At 43.6% G+C, this 15,917-nt stretch overlaps 1 protein-coding gene across 4 annotated transcripts in view; it reads left to right on the top strand.

The window, feature by feature from the left end:
* Window positions 1-15,917, top strand: part of CYTH3 (cytohesin 3) — a 41,440-nt gene extending 25,523 nt beyond the window's left edge. For 2 of the 4 annotated variants that reach the window (XM_039360642.1, XM_039360643.1), the window contains exons 5-13: window positions 1,540-1,658; window positions 4,426-4,506; window positions 5,473-5,585; window positions 6,243-6,391; window positions 6,987-7,099; window positions 12,552-12,630; window positions 12,716-12,787; window positions 13,620-13,774; window positions 14,383-15,787. In XM_039360642.1, the coding sequence (XP_039216576.1) occupies window positions 1,540-1,658; window positions 4,426-4,506; window positions 5,473-5,585; window positions 6,243-6,391; window positions 6,987-7,099; window positions 12,552-12,630; window positions 12,716-12,787; window positions 13,620-13,774; window positions 14,383-14,455 (954 nt within the window). In that variant the 3' untranslated portion in view covers window positions 14,456-15,787. Of the gene's footprint in view, window positions 1-1,539; window positions 1,659-4,425; window positions 4,507-5,472; window positions 5,586-6,242; window positions 6,392-6,986; window positions 7,100-12,551; window positions 12,631-12,715; window positions 12,788-13,619; window positions 13,775-14,382; window positions 15,788-15,856 lie in introns of those variants that run through there. The other 2 variants (XR_005558766.1, XM_039360641.1) reach the window with 2 other exon arrangements.

Consider the following 15,917-nt stretch of genomic DNA (forward strand, 5'->3'; position numbering starts at 1 on the left):
AGAAAGAGAGATAGAGATAGAGTGAAAGGAAACATAATTCTTTTGGGTAACCAAATGCTGCCTCCAAATGGAAATCTGATTCTTGGTTTTTTGTGTCTCGGCTAGATATTTATTTAGGGAAGTTTGTGTAACACAGGCAGTCCTTGACTTATGATCACAACGGGGGCCCGAATTTCTGCTAAGCACGGCGGTTGTCCAGCAAGTTGTGCCCCATTTTACAACCTTCCCCCCCCTGTGGTTGTTAAGCGAATCCGTGTGGACGTTAAGCGAATCTGGTTTCTCCCCGTTGACTTTGTTTGTCCGGCGCCAGCTGGGAAGAAGGCAAATGGCGATCACGTGACCCTGGTTATATACTGCCACCGTCCTAAATAGATGCTGGTTGCCAAGCTCCTAATCGTGAGGATGTTGTCATAAGTGGGAGGACCTGTCACAAGTGACTCCCCCCCCCACAGACAGAGAAAAGGAGTGAAAAACAGCAGCCGTTTTTCAAGACTAAAAAGAGTTTCCAGGCTTGATAAAATATCTTTGTGCTTAACCTGATAATAAAATTATTCAATGCATTTTCCTCCCTCCGGAACAGGAAGGACCGCTTGCCTTTTGGCACCAAGTGCTGCGGCTGGCCTCCGGGTTCCTTCTGTCAAAAAGACATTTGTTTTTCCTTATTTCTCCTCCATCCCGAACCTGCTTTGAACTTTCCGTTTGTTTGTTTGGGAAAATGAACCCAGTATTTCCACTCTGGCCAGTTTGTGGTTCCAACTGTCTCAAGAAGGACAAAAAAAGAGCAATAAATCTTGCCCAGGAATTGCTCCCATGAAGTCCTGGTTTCAAAAGGGTAGTTAAAAGGCTATTTTCTAAAGGCTCAAAAAGCAGAACCAGATTTGCACAGCGAGGTTTGAGTCGAAAACAAGCAAGCCACCATGTTAACCTAACATTATTAATCCCAATTAATCATTGTGAAAATAAGCCACGGATTAGTGTGGTTTTTAGCAATGAGGTGGCCAAAGCTTTGGGTGGACAAATGTCCTTGTTCAACAAACCATGGTTAAAACAAGCGACAGGTTAGTGTAGTATTTAGCAATGTGTAATCATGAAGTGGCCAAGCCTTAGGGTCAATGAGTTTCCTTGCTCAATAAACTGTGATTAAAACAAGCCATGAGTTAATATGCTATTGCTAAATACAAAGAAGAGGGAGTCAAGCTATTCTCCAAAGCTCCTGAAGGCAGGACGAGAAGCATCGGATGGAAACTCATCAAGGAGAGAAGCAACCTGGAACTAAGGAGAAACTTCCTGACAGTGGGAACAATTAACCAGTGGAACCACCAGCCTCCAGAAGTTGTGGGTGCTCCAACACTGGAGGTTTTTAAGCAGAGATGGACAGCTATTTGTCTGAAATGGTATAGGGCTTCCTCCCTGAGCAAGGGGTTAGACTAGAAGACCTCCAAGGTCCCTTCCAGTTCTGTTATTCTGTATTTCCAGGATGTAAATTTTGATAAAGAGCAACAAAGCCTGAATTTTTGTTTTCCTTCTTCTTTTTTTTAGGGAATTCAATTTCTCATTGAGAATGATCTCCTGCAGAAGATGCCAGAAGACATTGCTGAGTTCCTTTATAAAGGGGAAGGGCTCAATAAAACTGTTATCGGCGATTATCTCGGGGAAAGGTAAATGGAGGCCAGTCCTGAGGTGTATCTTCTTAAGATGGACACGGAGAGCTGGGCTTAGAATCTCAGGTTTCCTTTCCTTTCGCAGGTAGTCCTCAATTCGCAACAATTTGTTTAGTGACCGTTCGAACTTACAACGGCACTGGAAAAAAAGCCACTTATGACCATTTTTTCACCCGTAGCAGCATTTCCCTGGTCAAAATTCAGCGACGGTGGCCAGAAACGTCGTAAAATGGGGCAAAATAACTGTCTGGTTTAGCAACAAAAATTGGGGGCTCAGTTGAGCTTGTAAGTCAAGGGTTACCTGAATTTATTTCTTCGTTTGCATCCTGCCTTTATTATTTTGAAAAATAATTCAAGGTGGCAAACAGATCCACAAAAGTCGTCCCAAATGTGCTTTTCCAAAAGGCAACTTAACTTTTTTGTTTTTTTTTCCCCCTTGAAAACGTTTTGCTTCTCATCCAAGAAGCTTCTTCAGTTCAGTTCAGAACAGCACAGTGGAGGGGGTTGGTTGAGTAACCACAGATCCCATCATCCCCCACTCCACCCCTCCCCTCCCCACATGCCCTTAGGTTTTAACATTTCATTTGAATGAATTTATGCTTTCATGTATATGTATAGAAATATTTTTTATGACTATAAGCCGCCCAGATTTATCCTGTGGTAAGATAGGCGGCCAATAAATTTTATAAGTAAATATGTAAATAAATACAATATCCACACCCCAAACCTAAATCTAAAAGACTCTGCAGTGTTGGCTTGCAACGCCGACAGGTAAAATCCTACAGAGCATTTATAGAATTGGGATTTAGGAAGTGAGGAATTGAAACCAGGACAATTTCATATTAACGACATGCCTTGGTTTCAATCTGGTGAGGCAGCCGTATTATTCCTTTTTTTTCTTTTCCTCTCCTCTCCTTCCTTTCATCCTCTTGACAAAACAGGTGATTGCTACCCGGTTTACAAAGGATGAGGCCCTACTTGACCAAAATTATCCAGAGAAAAACAGAATAAGATAACAAGGAGGTCTTGAAGAAAGGCCTTGTCGTGATCTTAGTGACACGGCGAAGACCTCAAAAACTCTCTCCGGCCTACTTGCTCAATTGCACAATGGTCGTGGTTGATATGATTGTGTCAAAGTTAAAACAACAACAACAACAACCAGCCGCCTCTGAACCTCCCCACGTTCATTTCCCCTTGGCCAAAGGCTTCCTAGTATTTACACAACCATCAGCTTGCCTCTGACTTAATGAGTGGGTTTTTCGACATATTAATTAAAATTCTTGGAGAGGGTTGTCAGGCTGTCTTTGGAAACCGCCTGTCAAAATCCACCTGCCCTTTCTTAGGCTGGAAGCGGATCCCCCACATTTTAATCTGCTTCTGCCTTTGGGACACACCCTGTGATTTGCAGGGCTTCATATCAACGTGATTAAATGACGCTGAATCATGGGATTCCCACTGGCCCAAAAAGAAAAGGCAAGGCGGGGTTTGGTTGTTCCTGTGTCATGGTGGTTTGTGTCAACAGGCATCTGTGTCTCTGATGCTCCCTGATCCTGGTGGTTTTCTTGCAGATGTTTCATTACCATTACCATTACCAAACCAGGTAACATCACCAGTGGTATCCTTAGCAGTGCACTGATGATGCTGCATAGTTTGGTAATGAAATGTCTGCAAGAAAAGAACCAAGCTCAGAGGGCACCAAAGACCATGATGTCTTCCTCCTCCTCTTCCTCCTCTTCACCCCCCTTCTCCCTAACCCCACTCACTTCTAGCACTGATGATGTTGCCTACTTGGGTAATGAAGTGTCTGCAAGAAAACAACCAAGCTCAGAGAGCACCAAGGACCCCATAATCATCCTCCTCCTCCTCTCCACAAACTCCACTCCCTTCTAGCACTGATGATGTTACCTAGTTGGGTCATGAAACGTCTGCAAGAAAAGAACCACGCTCAGAGAGCATCAAAGACCACAAAGTCCTCCTCCTTCTCTTCCTCCCTCCATCTCCTCCCTAACCCCACGCCCTTCTAGCATTGATGATGTTGCCTAGTTGGGTAATGAAATGTCAGGTAAGCAGGGTGGAGGTAAGAAAATATTTGTGAACATCATTCCTCACCAACAATAGTCCCTCCCTTGGACAGAGGAGGACACTGTCTGCAGAAGAATGGTGTGCAGTTGTGACACCAGGGTCTGATGTAACAATATGCACCGGCTAAGAAAAAGTTTGCAGTGGCAGTTTTAATTTTGGTGTGTCCTGTTTTGGGTGATTCACTTCATAGCTCGGACATCCTTTGGAGGTTTAATTCTCTTCTCCTCCTCCTCCTACTCCTTCTCCCAAACTCCACTCCCTTCTAGCACTGATGATTCTAGTTGGGTCATGAAACATCTGCAAGACAACAACCAAGCTCAGAGGACACCAAGGACCCCACAGTCCTCCTCCTCCATCCTCCACTCCCTTCTAGCACTGATGATGCTTTCTAGTTGGGTCATGAAACATCTGCAAGAAAACAACGAAGCTCAGAGGGCACCAAGGACCCCACAGTCCTCCTCCTAATCCACAGCTTGTGCATTGATGACGATGTCCTTTTTTCAATTATCTAATAATAAAAATAATTCCTTAAGGTTATTGTTGAAGTTGCCTGGTTTGGACCAGTGATCACAACTTGGTCACTGGCCAATTAAAATAAAATAACCCAACCACCTCAAAAGCCCAACCTCTGAACATTAAATTAAACAGTTACTATTTCAACTTCTCCATCTTTCTTTTACAGGGATGACTTTAATATTAAAGTACTTCAGGCTTTTGTTGAACTCCATGAGTTTGTGGATCTCAATCTCGTCCAAGCATTACGGTAGGAAAGATTTTAAAGAGGCTGTTGGAGAAAAAGGGTTAAAAATGCTTGAGGCTGTAGTCGGGGTGTGTGTGCGTATGTGTGTGTGTGTGTGGAAGGCTACTTACAAGGCTTTTCTGTGAAGATCCCGCGATTAAACTCTCTCGTGATCTTAACTGTAGAGTTTAACATTGTGTACAGCCTCCTACGCTAAGCCACAAGTCAGTTTGTACTGGAATAGCTGGTGTGTTAGTTCATTTCAGCCAATGGGGTTTCTTAATATAACTCATAGCTTAGCAAATGTGGCTGCATTGCGATCGCCCGCCCGCAGAGATAATTTTAAAAAATGAAAATAAAAAAATATATGAAGAGATCAAGATGGCAGCACCGACCTTCTGATAGAAGCCCCCCCTCTTTTGGCTGCCATCTTGATTTTTTTTTTTTTAACCAACCCTTTGGTCAAGCCTGTGCTTCTCCATCCCCAGGGTCAAATTTGCTTCAACATAATGCATTGACTAAGCCACTGTTTGGCTATGTTTGCACAGGGGACAAATTCTCTTGTAACTTGAAGAGAAGGAGGAACCTGTTCAGAGATTGTGTGGATGAAGGTAGCCTGGCTCACACAAATCATGGCTTAGCATGGCCCCTAAAAGATTTGGAAACATGCAATTAGCTGGTGGAACAGCTTGCCTCCAGAAGTTGTGGGTGCTCCACCCTTGGAAGTTTTCAAGAAGAAATTGGACAACCGTTTGTCCAGAATTGTATGAGGTCTCTGGTTTACGCAGGGGGTTGGGCGAGAAGATCTCCACGGTCCCTTCCAACACTGTTATTCCATGATTCTCTCCTGGATTGGGGGGCTGTTAAATGTATGTGGACTGCAACATTTAACACACTGCCATATGACGGCTGTCGTGAAAAATCACAGCTTCAGAGAAGATTGGCTTGACTGATCTTGTGCAACATATGACTTTCTGGATATCTTTGCAGGCAATTCCTGTGGAGTTTTAGGCTGCCGGGAGAAGCTCAAAAAATCGACCGCATGATGGAGGCCTTTGCTTCGCGCTATTGCCTTTGCAACCCTGGGGTCTTCCAGTCTACAGGTGAGTGGGTGTGGCCTTTCCCACCTGTATTGGTCCTTATCGGTTGGACTTCCACATCCTGCAAGTCTCAACGGGTTCGGTGTTGACAGAGCTTGGCCGGCTTTTGTCATGGTTGCCACTGGTAACAACTATTGAATTTTGTTTTGGAAGGTTTTGCAAACCTCTTTAGAGCAACCGAGGTTGGCTGGAAGGCAGGGGAATTGGCCACGTACACAGATTGGCTCAGGGATACATGAGCTCTGTCCCGGGGGTCAAGTGACTCCCTTTTTGTGACCTTCTGACAAGCAGAGTCACCTTCGCTTAACAACCACATTCCTAATTGAACAGCTGCAGAGATTCACTAACAACTGCGGCAAGAAAGACTGTAAAATGGGGCAAAACACACTTCACAACTGTCTAGCTTAGCAATGAAATTTTGGGCTCAACTGTGGTTGTGAGGACCACCGGTAGTCATTTCATGCAAACTCATATAAGGTTTCCTTCTCAGCTACATGCCCGAGAGAGTTGTGTCCCAAGTTCAATACAACTCCAACAGGATGTCTTTTCTCTCTGCCGGGGGTCGTAAGAGAGAGAAAAATGTTCTGGTTTGCTTCATTCCTAATTTGCCAGAGGCTGGTTTTGCAAGCAACTGTTCTGCTTTGATCTTCCATTCTCCAGATACCTGCTATGTCCTCTCCTTTGCGATCATTATGTTGAACACCAGTCTGCATAACCACAACGTGAGAGACAAGCCAACAGCAGAGAGGTTCATATCTATGAACCGAGGTATTAACGAGGGGGGAGACCTCCCGGAAGAATTGTTACGGGTAAGTGGCTTTGCAAACGGGATGAACATGTGATGTTGAGTTTTGAAGGGTGGCCAAGGAATCAGTGAATCAACTCTCGGGATGATGATGGTAGAAACCAATTCAACTGGGTTCTCAGCACAGTATCTCTCCAGGTCATGCAACCTCTAAATTTGGGTGACATGCTGAAAAACATTTCCAGATTTTAGACCAAATTATATTTCATTTCCAAGTTGCGTGTCCTAACACCAGGTTTGAAAAGGAGGGGAAGGTCTGGAAAGAAGGAGTTACCGATTGATTCTCCGAGAAAAAATAGATTCTTGATTTCTGGACAGAATGTAGAAGAGCAAGCAGAGCCAGGGGTGGAGTTAAGTGAGTCATTACCCTAGAGTTATTAAGTTCCCACAAATGGTCCAAACTTCTTTTGAATCCCATTAACTCTTATCTGGCACCAATTCAGATGTGAACCTTTACTCAACTAGATCCTTGTGTACAGGCTTGAGCAATGAATCTTCTGAACGGCAACTTAACGTACGGTCCTGATCCTTTGCCCCGGACACAGAATTTGTATTCGTCCAGGTGGCGTTAACCTCCTCTGCCCTCTGGTTTCTTCTAGAATTTATACGAAAGCATTAAAAACGAGCCCTTCAAAATTCCAGAAGACGACGGGAACGATTTAACCCATACTTTTTTTAATCCAGATCGAGAAGGCTGGCTCCTGAAATTAGGTTAGTCGATCGATTCTTCCTTTCCACCTTTTCCCTCGGCTGATGGCTCGTTTGTCTTTTTCCCCTTTCTCTCCTTCCACTGCTGGGCTGGAAATCCCACCGAATGGCGGCATTATCCCTTTTTGTGCTGAAAGCATTTATTGCATGGCAGATTTCTCACTTTTTTTTTTTTTTTGATGTTTTTAGGCCAGTGATGGCGAACCTTTTAGAGACCGAGTGCCCAAACTGCAACCCAAAACCCACTTATGCATCGTCGGGTGCCGGGTGGGTGTGGCCCATTGGGTGGGTATGGCCTATTGGGTGGGCATGGCTGTGGTGGTAACAGCAGACTGGGTGGGACTAAAAAGTTCAATCAATCAATTCCAACTTTGCAAGATCTTTTTTTTCCCACAAGAAGTTGAAATTGACTGATTGATTAAACCTTTTTTTTTTGTATATGGCGGTGGAGGCCTAAAGCGAAAAGGTTTTATAAAACCCAGCTGAAGGCCTAGGACTGGGGCGACAGCATGCGTGCCCACAGAGAGGGCTCTGAGTGCCGCCTCTGGCACCTGTGCCATAGGTTCGCCACCACTGTTTTAGGCCGAGCTGTGGCGTCGGATTTCTGAGGTTGCCAATCTCCTCAGAAACGCAGGCCACCTCTCTCTCTTTTTTTTCCAAGCATCAAAAACATGGTTGGATTTAAATGATCTCCTCAACATACAACCACAATTGAGGCCCACATTTTCTGTTGTTAAGTGAGACAGTTGTTCAGCGAATTTTGCCCCCTTTTACAACCATTCTTGCCACATTTTTTAAGTGAATCGCTGCAGTTGTTAAAGCAGTGACACGATTGTTAAGGAAATCTGGCTTTCCCCCCCCCCCCTTGACTTTGCTTGTCAAGAGGTCGCCAAAGTTGAATCGCCTCATCCTGGGACGCTGCGACCGTCATAAATGTGAGTCAGTTGCCAAGTGTCAGAATTTTGATCACATGACCCCAGGAAGCTGCACCCGTCATAAATATGAGTCGTTTGCCAAGCGTCTGAATTTTGATCCCGTGATCATGGGGATGCTGTAACGGTCTTTAAGTGTGAAAAAGGGTCATAAGACACTTTTTAGTGCCGTTGTAATTACAAACCAACTGTCATTAAGTTGTGGACCACCTATATTCTTAATATATTTTTTTAGTATTGGTTAGCTAACCAGGAAACTCACACGCTTTTTTCCCTTTTATACCTGAATGTCTTCTATTTTTCCGCACTTTGTTATTTGTGCCTTTCTGTTGATTTGATTTGGGGCTGTGATTTTTTTGGGGGGAAACGAGTGGTTTAAACGTGCCTTCTTGTTTTCCTTTTGGGCTGAGATCTATCACCTTTCTGTTCTGTGACTGGCTGTCCCTTCTTATTCTGCGTTAGGAGGTAGGTACTCTCTTTTCAACCTTCTCTTGTTTGCGCCTGTTTTCCTTTAACCCCTCCTCAGCGTCCCTTTTGCTGACATTTCTCTGCTTGTCACTAAATCGCTCGGCCGGGGCCTGCAGAATGGAGCACGTTTCAGTCGGAAGCCTTAGCAAGTTGCTGAGTCCTTGGTAACATCTTAACACCCTATCTCCGAGCCACTTGATATTTAGGGCAGTTTGATAGTGTGGCGTTTGATTTCTCTGGAATTAGAGCACCATCTGAATTTCCCTTTATTTCTCAGTAAAATCTTAATTTCTTGGCGTTTGCTGCAACAGACTTTTCGTGTGGAACAGACTAAATTCCAGTTCCAATTCATGCCATTGGCATAAAACATATCCTTACTTCAATGTCAGAAATGGATGCAAACAATGGAAATTGACGTAGGAGATTCTCATTTAATAACAACAACAATAACAATAATAGCAACAACAATAACAACAACAATATAATAACAATAACAATAATAATAATAATAACAATAATAATAGAGTTGGAAGGGACCTTGGAGGTCTTCTAGTCCAACCCCCTGCTCAGGCAGGAGACCCTATAACATTTCAAACAAATGGCTGTCCAGTCTCTTCTTAAAAACCTCCAGTGTTGGAGCATTCACCACTTCTGGAGGCAGGCTGTTCCACTGGTTAATTGTCCTCACTGTCAGGAAATTTCTCCTTAGTTCCAGGTTGCTTCTCTCCTTGATTAGTTTCCATCCGTTGCTTCTTGTCCTGTCTTCTGGTGCTTTGGAGAAGAGCTTGACTCCCTCTTCTTTGGGGCAGCCCCTGAGATATTGGAACACTGCTATCACGTCCCCCCTCGTCTTTCTTTTCTTAAAATGTCTGAAGTTGGAAAACTCTGATATAGGGCTCCAAATTTAGTCACTCCCTCTCTCCAAGACCCTATGACCATTGTACTATCCATATATTATTAGAAGATATTGGAATCCTTATTTTCAATAAGGATCCTGGGGGCCCAACCTATCCAAGTCTACCTGGAATCTTGGGTGTTCGTGCATCCTGAAAATGGACATTTCTACCCAAGCTAGAGGTTCTCCAAAGTCATCCAGACTCTGACGAAAGAGTAGACAATAATATAGATGCAAGCTCTGCCGTTCTTGGTTACAGATCCAGCTTTCATGGGACGGTCTGCCCAGAAAGCAACTGTTTTCATTCCCAGTTAATTTCTAATTTACTGTTGACTCGTTTCAGAGTCTAATCCTGGTCCATATCAGAGGCAGGAACTGTCTGCTGCCCTTTTTCAAAGCTAAGGAGGATGGGAAACGATGTAATGAATTGCAGATGGTTTTCCTTCTCCTCCTCCATGTGAATGGATTGCCAAAAACCTTTGCCAGGAATCTTGAGGTTTGTTTCGTTCTTTGGCAAATCTGCCTTCTCACGGATTACAAAAGGGGTGTGTGTGTGTGTGTGTGTGTGTTTGCCCCAGCAATTTCCCTGTGGGTTAGGACTGAGAAAACGCCATTCCTGCCTCTTTTTCCTACATAAGCCCTAGCAAATGTTTGAATCCAAATCTTCCTCTAAAAGATGCTAGTTGCATCCACGGAGAATAGATTTGAAAGGAGATACCAGTAAAAGAGATTTTTTTTATTCCCCCCCCCCCTTCCAAAACCCTGCACCATTTGTCTGAATAGTTTATGACGGGGTAAAGCGTGCCTGTTTACATTGCACGATTTTTATATAGAGGACAATTGGGATCAGGATTTCCATTGCTAAACAAGGCAGTTTCTTAGCCATGCCTGGTTTAATAATCTTTTTTGCCATAGTTGCTAAGTGAATGATGTGGTCATTAAGAGAAACAAGCTTTTCCCATTGACTTTTCTTGTTGGAAGCTAACTGAGAAGATCACAAATGGTGATCACATGACCCCGGGATGTTGCAACCACCGTAATTATGATCATGTGACTTTAGGGATGCTGTGACAGTCGTATGTATGAAGAGTGGTCATAAGTCATTTTTTTTCCAGCGCCGTTGTAACTGTCCCTAAATGACCGATTGTAATTTGAGGACTCTCTGTCACCTGGGCAGCATGGAAAAACATCTGACTTCTTTCAAACTTTCCAGGATGTTTTCCTTTCTTCTGCTTTGGCTGCGGTTTTTTTATTCTCCTCTCTACCACAAAATAAATAGTTTTTGGAGTAGTGTTGAAAACTCTTTTCTTCTTCAACCAGGAAAGAAAAAATCGGTAACACCCACGTTTATTTTGGGCAAATTTGGAGATGTTGCATAATGATTAATGGAGAGCCAACTGAAGGGGCGGAAGAGGCAGTGAAATCCTGTAGCAGACATTGCAAGCAATAGATCCCAGGGAGGGTTGCTCTGGACAAGACTGATTTTAAAAATTCCAAATTACAGTGTCTGTTGGCCCCAGCTCCACTCCGCTGTCTGAGACTAAACTTTTTCTTGTAAACAGCCAAGGTCTGCTTTTAATTACTTCCTCTTCTGCTCAAGAAATAAAAACGTCCCATTTTGGAATGCATTCTCTGATGTTTCTGCTGAAAAGGAACAATTGTGCCGCTCGTGCGCCTGGTCCTGGCCAAGAGAGGGTAGACTGTCTCCTTTTCAATGCCTTCTTTGCTTACCCCAGCATTTTCATCTTTGGGGCGTTCAATAATCTTTAGTGCAAAAATGCAACGTAGAGAAAGGAACTGTAAAGCACACCGAGAATAAGGTAGAAGAACACGGCGCGCTTTTGCAGAAGGAAACATTTGAGAAAGAATAAAGTGGATTTTGGCATTGTCTGTGAAGGAAGACTTTGGCTCTCAAAGATCTAGACAGACCTGGGCTCCAAATGAAGAGAGTTTATCCTTCCTAGTTGTTCCTTCATTCTCGTTGGCAAATGCTACTAGCTTTTGGACCTACTTCAATTTTGTTATCTTTGCCACCGATTTTGAGTAGGAGTTGGATCCAGTTGGTGCAATTAAATCAAATTTTGGGTGGCTCCTAGGAGTGCACACGTTCCATCCCTGGTTCACCACCATCTTGAGGGTTTTCTTTCTGGAATTTCTTGCCTGGTGTCCTCAACCCCCACCCATCTGCCACCCACCAACCAGGAAAAGGCTGTTCCCCTGCTAGGATTATGCAACATGGTCAGTTGGTGGTAGGAAATTGGACGTTCATAGGCAGGTTGGCTTATTCCTAAAACATCCTTTCTCTTCCCTTTGTCCTTTCAATTCCAGCAGGAATGGAAGATGGTGTGCATAAAATGTGCACCTTCATTTTATCCCCACAATAGATCTGCAACATAGGTTGGGTTGAGAGTTAGTGCATTGATGAGGTTACCTAGTTGGGTAATGAAAAGTCTACAAGCAAACAAGCAAGCTCAGAGAGCACCGAGGACCCCACAGTCATCGTCCTCCTCCTCCTCCTCCTCCTCCTCCTCCTCCTCCTCCTCCTCCTCCTCCTCCTCCTCTCCACTTCCTTCCAACACGGATGATGCTACCTAGTTGGGTAATGAATGTTTACAAGCAAACTACCAACTCAAGGATTCCACCATTACTGTTTGGTCCAAAGTCTCAATGAATTTCCATTCAGATTTCAACATTCCATTTAATACTTGCTCCATGTTTCATAGAAAGAGCAAATTTGTATTTCATAACATTGATTGAACTTTCCCATCATATTAATTTAGAAGGCAGGTCACTTGAATTTTGCTTAGTGTGTGATGTGGGAACCCAGCCAGCGGCAGCTCAGTTAATGATGGGTAGGCAAACCATGGATTAGTATTGTGTCTGAATTCAGCTGATTGTGGCTTGAGTGTCAATTCATAGTCAAATAAACCCTGGCTTAGCTGAGCAAATCAATCCAACTCCCCTTTCTGGTTAAGGAGAGTCTCAGTAACTCTTTTGTTCATTTTAACCCTACTTCTATATCCATTTCCCCCTCCATTGTCTGATTTTGACATGGCTAATCTTTTAATAAAGTAACAAGGTAACCAGGTTATTTTGTCCCATTCATGATAGCTTAGGGCAAAGCCTAAGTCTAATTGAGAGTCTTGCGTCTTGTGTTTTTTAGGCGGACGCGTGAAAACGTGGAAAAGAAGGTGGTTTATACTGACTGATAACTGCCTCTATTATTTCGAATACACAACAGTGAGTATGGTGTGTCAACAATAACGTCACTCCTTCTACATTCAAGCTATTTCAGCTCGTTGATTGGATATTCGTTTTTTCCTAGGACAAAGAACCCAGAGGAATCATCCCACTGGAAAACCTCAGCATCAAAGAAGTTGAGGATCCAAGAAAACCAGTAAGATCTCCCTCCTTCCCCTGTCTTCTTCAAAAGATCTTTTTCTCCCAGCGATCTTTCCTGATCCCCTTTAAATCAGGCCCTCATCCTTAGCGAGCAGCTCTTACGGATGTACCTGCTGGTTTCTGAACCTTCAACTTAGTGGTAAACTCTTGTCCTGGAGATGCAGCTCAGCTGCCTAGCATGGTGAACATCTGCTAAAATAAAATGGAAAATGGCTGATACACAATTGGGTGGGACCCATTTGAAGGGATGGAATTTGGACCAGGCAAGATGGTGGTCATGACCACATGGATGAGCAAGGAACTTCAATCATCTCATATCTGTCTGTCTGTCTGTCTGTCTGTCTGTCTGTCTATCTGTCTATCTATCTCTATCTTTATCATCTGTTTATTCATTTATAGACTAACAGAGCTTCAGTTGTATGGCTGAGGCACCATCTCGACTCCCTTGAGCTATTCCCAACCCTGCTTTTTAACTTTAAAAGAAAAATTAAGAACTTCGGATCTGAAAACATAATCACCTCTTATGCAAGAGTAACCATTATACTGATTTCTGTGTCTTCCCAGTTTTTGTCTATTATTGATGATCAGTTCATTATTTAGTCTTGTTAGGGACAGTTGATTTGAACTGTAAACCACTTATTACTGCAAGGGAAACATAGGTTGGAGAAATGATACTGACTTACATAAAACAGAATGGCATATATGAAGGTAAAATATATCAACAACGGCCGAAGGAGGCTCTAGTTGAATGTTGGCTTCTGCAGCAGAGCAACTCTGTGCCAAACAGAAACTAAACTGTCAATGTTGGTCTGTTGTTTGCTCCCTAGAATTGCTTTGAGCTGTACAACCCCAGCTACAAAGGACAGGTGATCAAAGCCTGCAAGACAGAAGCGGACGGCCGGGTGGTTGAAGGCAACCATGTGGTCTACAGGATATCTGCTCCCACATCTGAAGAAAAAGAAGAATGGATTAAATCCATCAAGTGAGGACTTTATTCATGGAAAGATGAGTAGCACAAGGCCAGCTGTATGGAGAGCCCAGCTGTAAAATTTGGGCTTTGCATATCCTATGGACTTGCAAAGTCCATCTAAGATAGTCTTCAACGTACGACCACAATTGAGTCCCGGACACGGCAACCGTCATAAATATGAACTGGTTACCAAGTGTCTGGATTCTGATGACATGACCAAGGGGAATGCTTCAGTGGTCATTCAGTGTGAAAAAAGTCACATTTTTCCGTGCCATTGTAACTTCGGTCGCTAAATGAACTGTTGTAACTTGAGGACTATTTGCAGATAATCCTCGACTTACCTTTCCAGCAGAGACATCGGGAAGGGAGTGTATTTTAGCTAAAGCTGCCTAGCGTTGAGAAACCAGGTGGGAAAAAATTGCCCAAGGTGTATACGGGAAGAAAAGGCTTGTCCGTCGTTTGTCGTGGTCCAGGCAGAGATTTTCAACTCTGGTGGACTTCAACTCCCAGAATTTCCCAGTCCAGATATTTTAAAACTGCCGAGGTTGAAAACCACTGATGTTAGGTGTTAGGGTAGTGTGCAAACTTAACCTGATTATTATTATTTTCTTTTGTTTTAGGGCAAGCATCAGCAAGGACCCTTTTTATGACATGCTGGCAACTCGGAAAAGGCGGATAGCTAATAAGAAGTAACTTCGCGGAAGGACTCTCCCCATCCCTGTGCCCAGGGCAGAGGAAATTTGTCTCATCCCAGCAAGCTTGTGTCTCTGCTGTCCCTTTGGGAGTGTGGTGGAACCACAACTGAGCTGGACGTCTCCCGTTCCTCTTTACTTCTGGGGTGGGGGACGGATGTTGTTGGGGATTGTGACTTGTTGATGTGATGTCTTTCCTGATAGAGGGAGCTTGCTTCCTCTGTGTCGTTTAAGAGTCTTGTTCCTAGCTTACGTCCAGACTGTTGTGCATAACGTTGAACCCCCACTGTTGTGACACCCGGTGTGCGATCACATCTCCCTCTCCTCCACAGGATGGTCCTGCTTGAAAAAGCTCTCCAGGAAATTGCTTTTCTTCCCCCAACTGGTATTTCCCCAGTGTGTTTCTCTTGGGTGTTTAGTGCAATTCTCCATATTGTCTTTTCCAAGAGGTTCTCGTTCTGCTTCCAGAAAACGGGATTGACAAGGTCTGCGGTCCCTGCTTTAAAAAAAAAAAAATAGATATTTGCTGGTGGGAGAGGGAGAAAATGACACCCCGGGCATCACACTGTGGCTGTGGAAGTTGTGCCCCTTTTGCACATGTCAGTATAGAGAGGGAGAATGTCTGTTGTGGTGCTGAAGAAAGCGTAGAGGTTCTGAATCCACCTCTGAGGAGCATAAAGCCACAAGTGAAAAATGGTTGATCTATTTTGGTCAGACTATCTGGAATTCTGAGGGCTTTGATCTCTAATAGTTAGATCTCTCTAGCTAGCCCTCTGTTTGAAAGACATAAAACTGAGGGATTCCTTTTTTTTAATCCAACTGATTGGAAATCCTCTGTTGGCCCTAAGAAAAACATGTAAACTTTCTAGTGAACGAGACAACAATTGTATTGCTGGGCATATGGATGGTTTATAATGTTTGTATTTAACAATATTTTCTCAGGAGTGCCATCCCGGCTGACAACAACAGTAAAAAGTCAAAATAATTGTGTTGGCGGTCGCCCACCTGATGGCATCCAGAACAGGGATCCAACTTGGGGCAAAACTTTTCCGTGGTCACAAGGCCAGTAACGAAATTAGAAAAGGCTTAGGTTTAGTTTAGTTTAGTAATTTAATTTTAGTTTAGACTAGGAAAGGCCTCTGAAAGTTTTTGGCTCCTCAAGGTACTACCCTTATGACGATACCAAAATCTCCTCTTTCATCCTTCTTTGTGCTTTGCAACAAGGGTGAGTTCCAAAGAATTCTAGAAAAGGTGCAGAAAAGAGCAACAAAGATGTTTAGGGCAGTGTTTCTCAACCTTGACAATTTTAAGGCATGTGGACTTCAACTCCCAGAATTCCAAGCCAGCAATGCTGGCTGTGGAATTCTGGGAGTTGAAGTCCACATGCCTTAAAATTGTCAAGGTTGAGAAACACTGGTTTAGGGGATTGGAGACTAAAACATATGAAGAACGGCTGCAGGAAT

This window comes from Crotalus tigris, unplaced genomic scaffold (genome assembly GCF_016545835.1).
Source record: "Crotalus tigris isolate CLP2741 ecotype Arizona unplaced genomic scaffold, ASM1654583v1 scf7180000019173.45859301935:6455823, whole genome shotgun sequence".
NCBI classification, from domain to species: domain Eukaryota; kingdom Metazoa; phylum Chordata; class Lepidosauria; order Squamata; family Viperidae; genus Crotalus; species Crotalus tigris.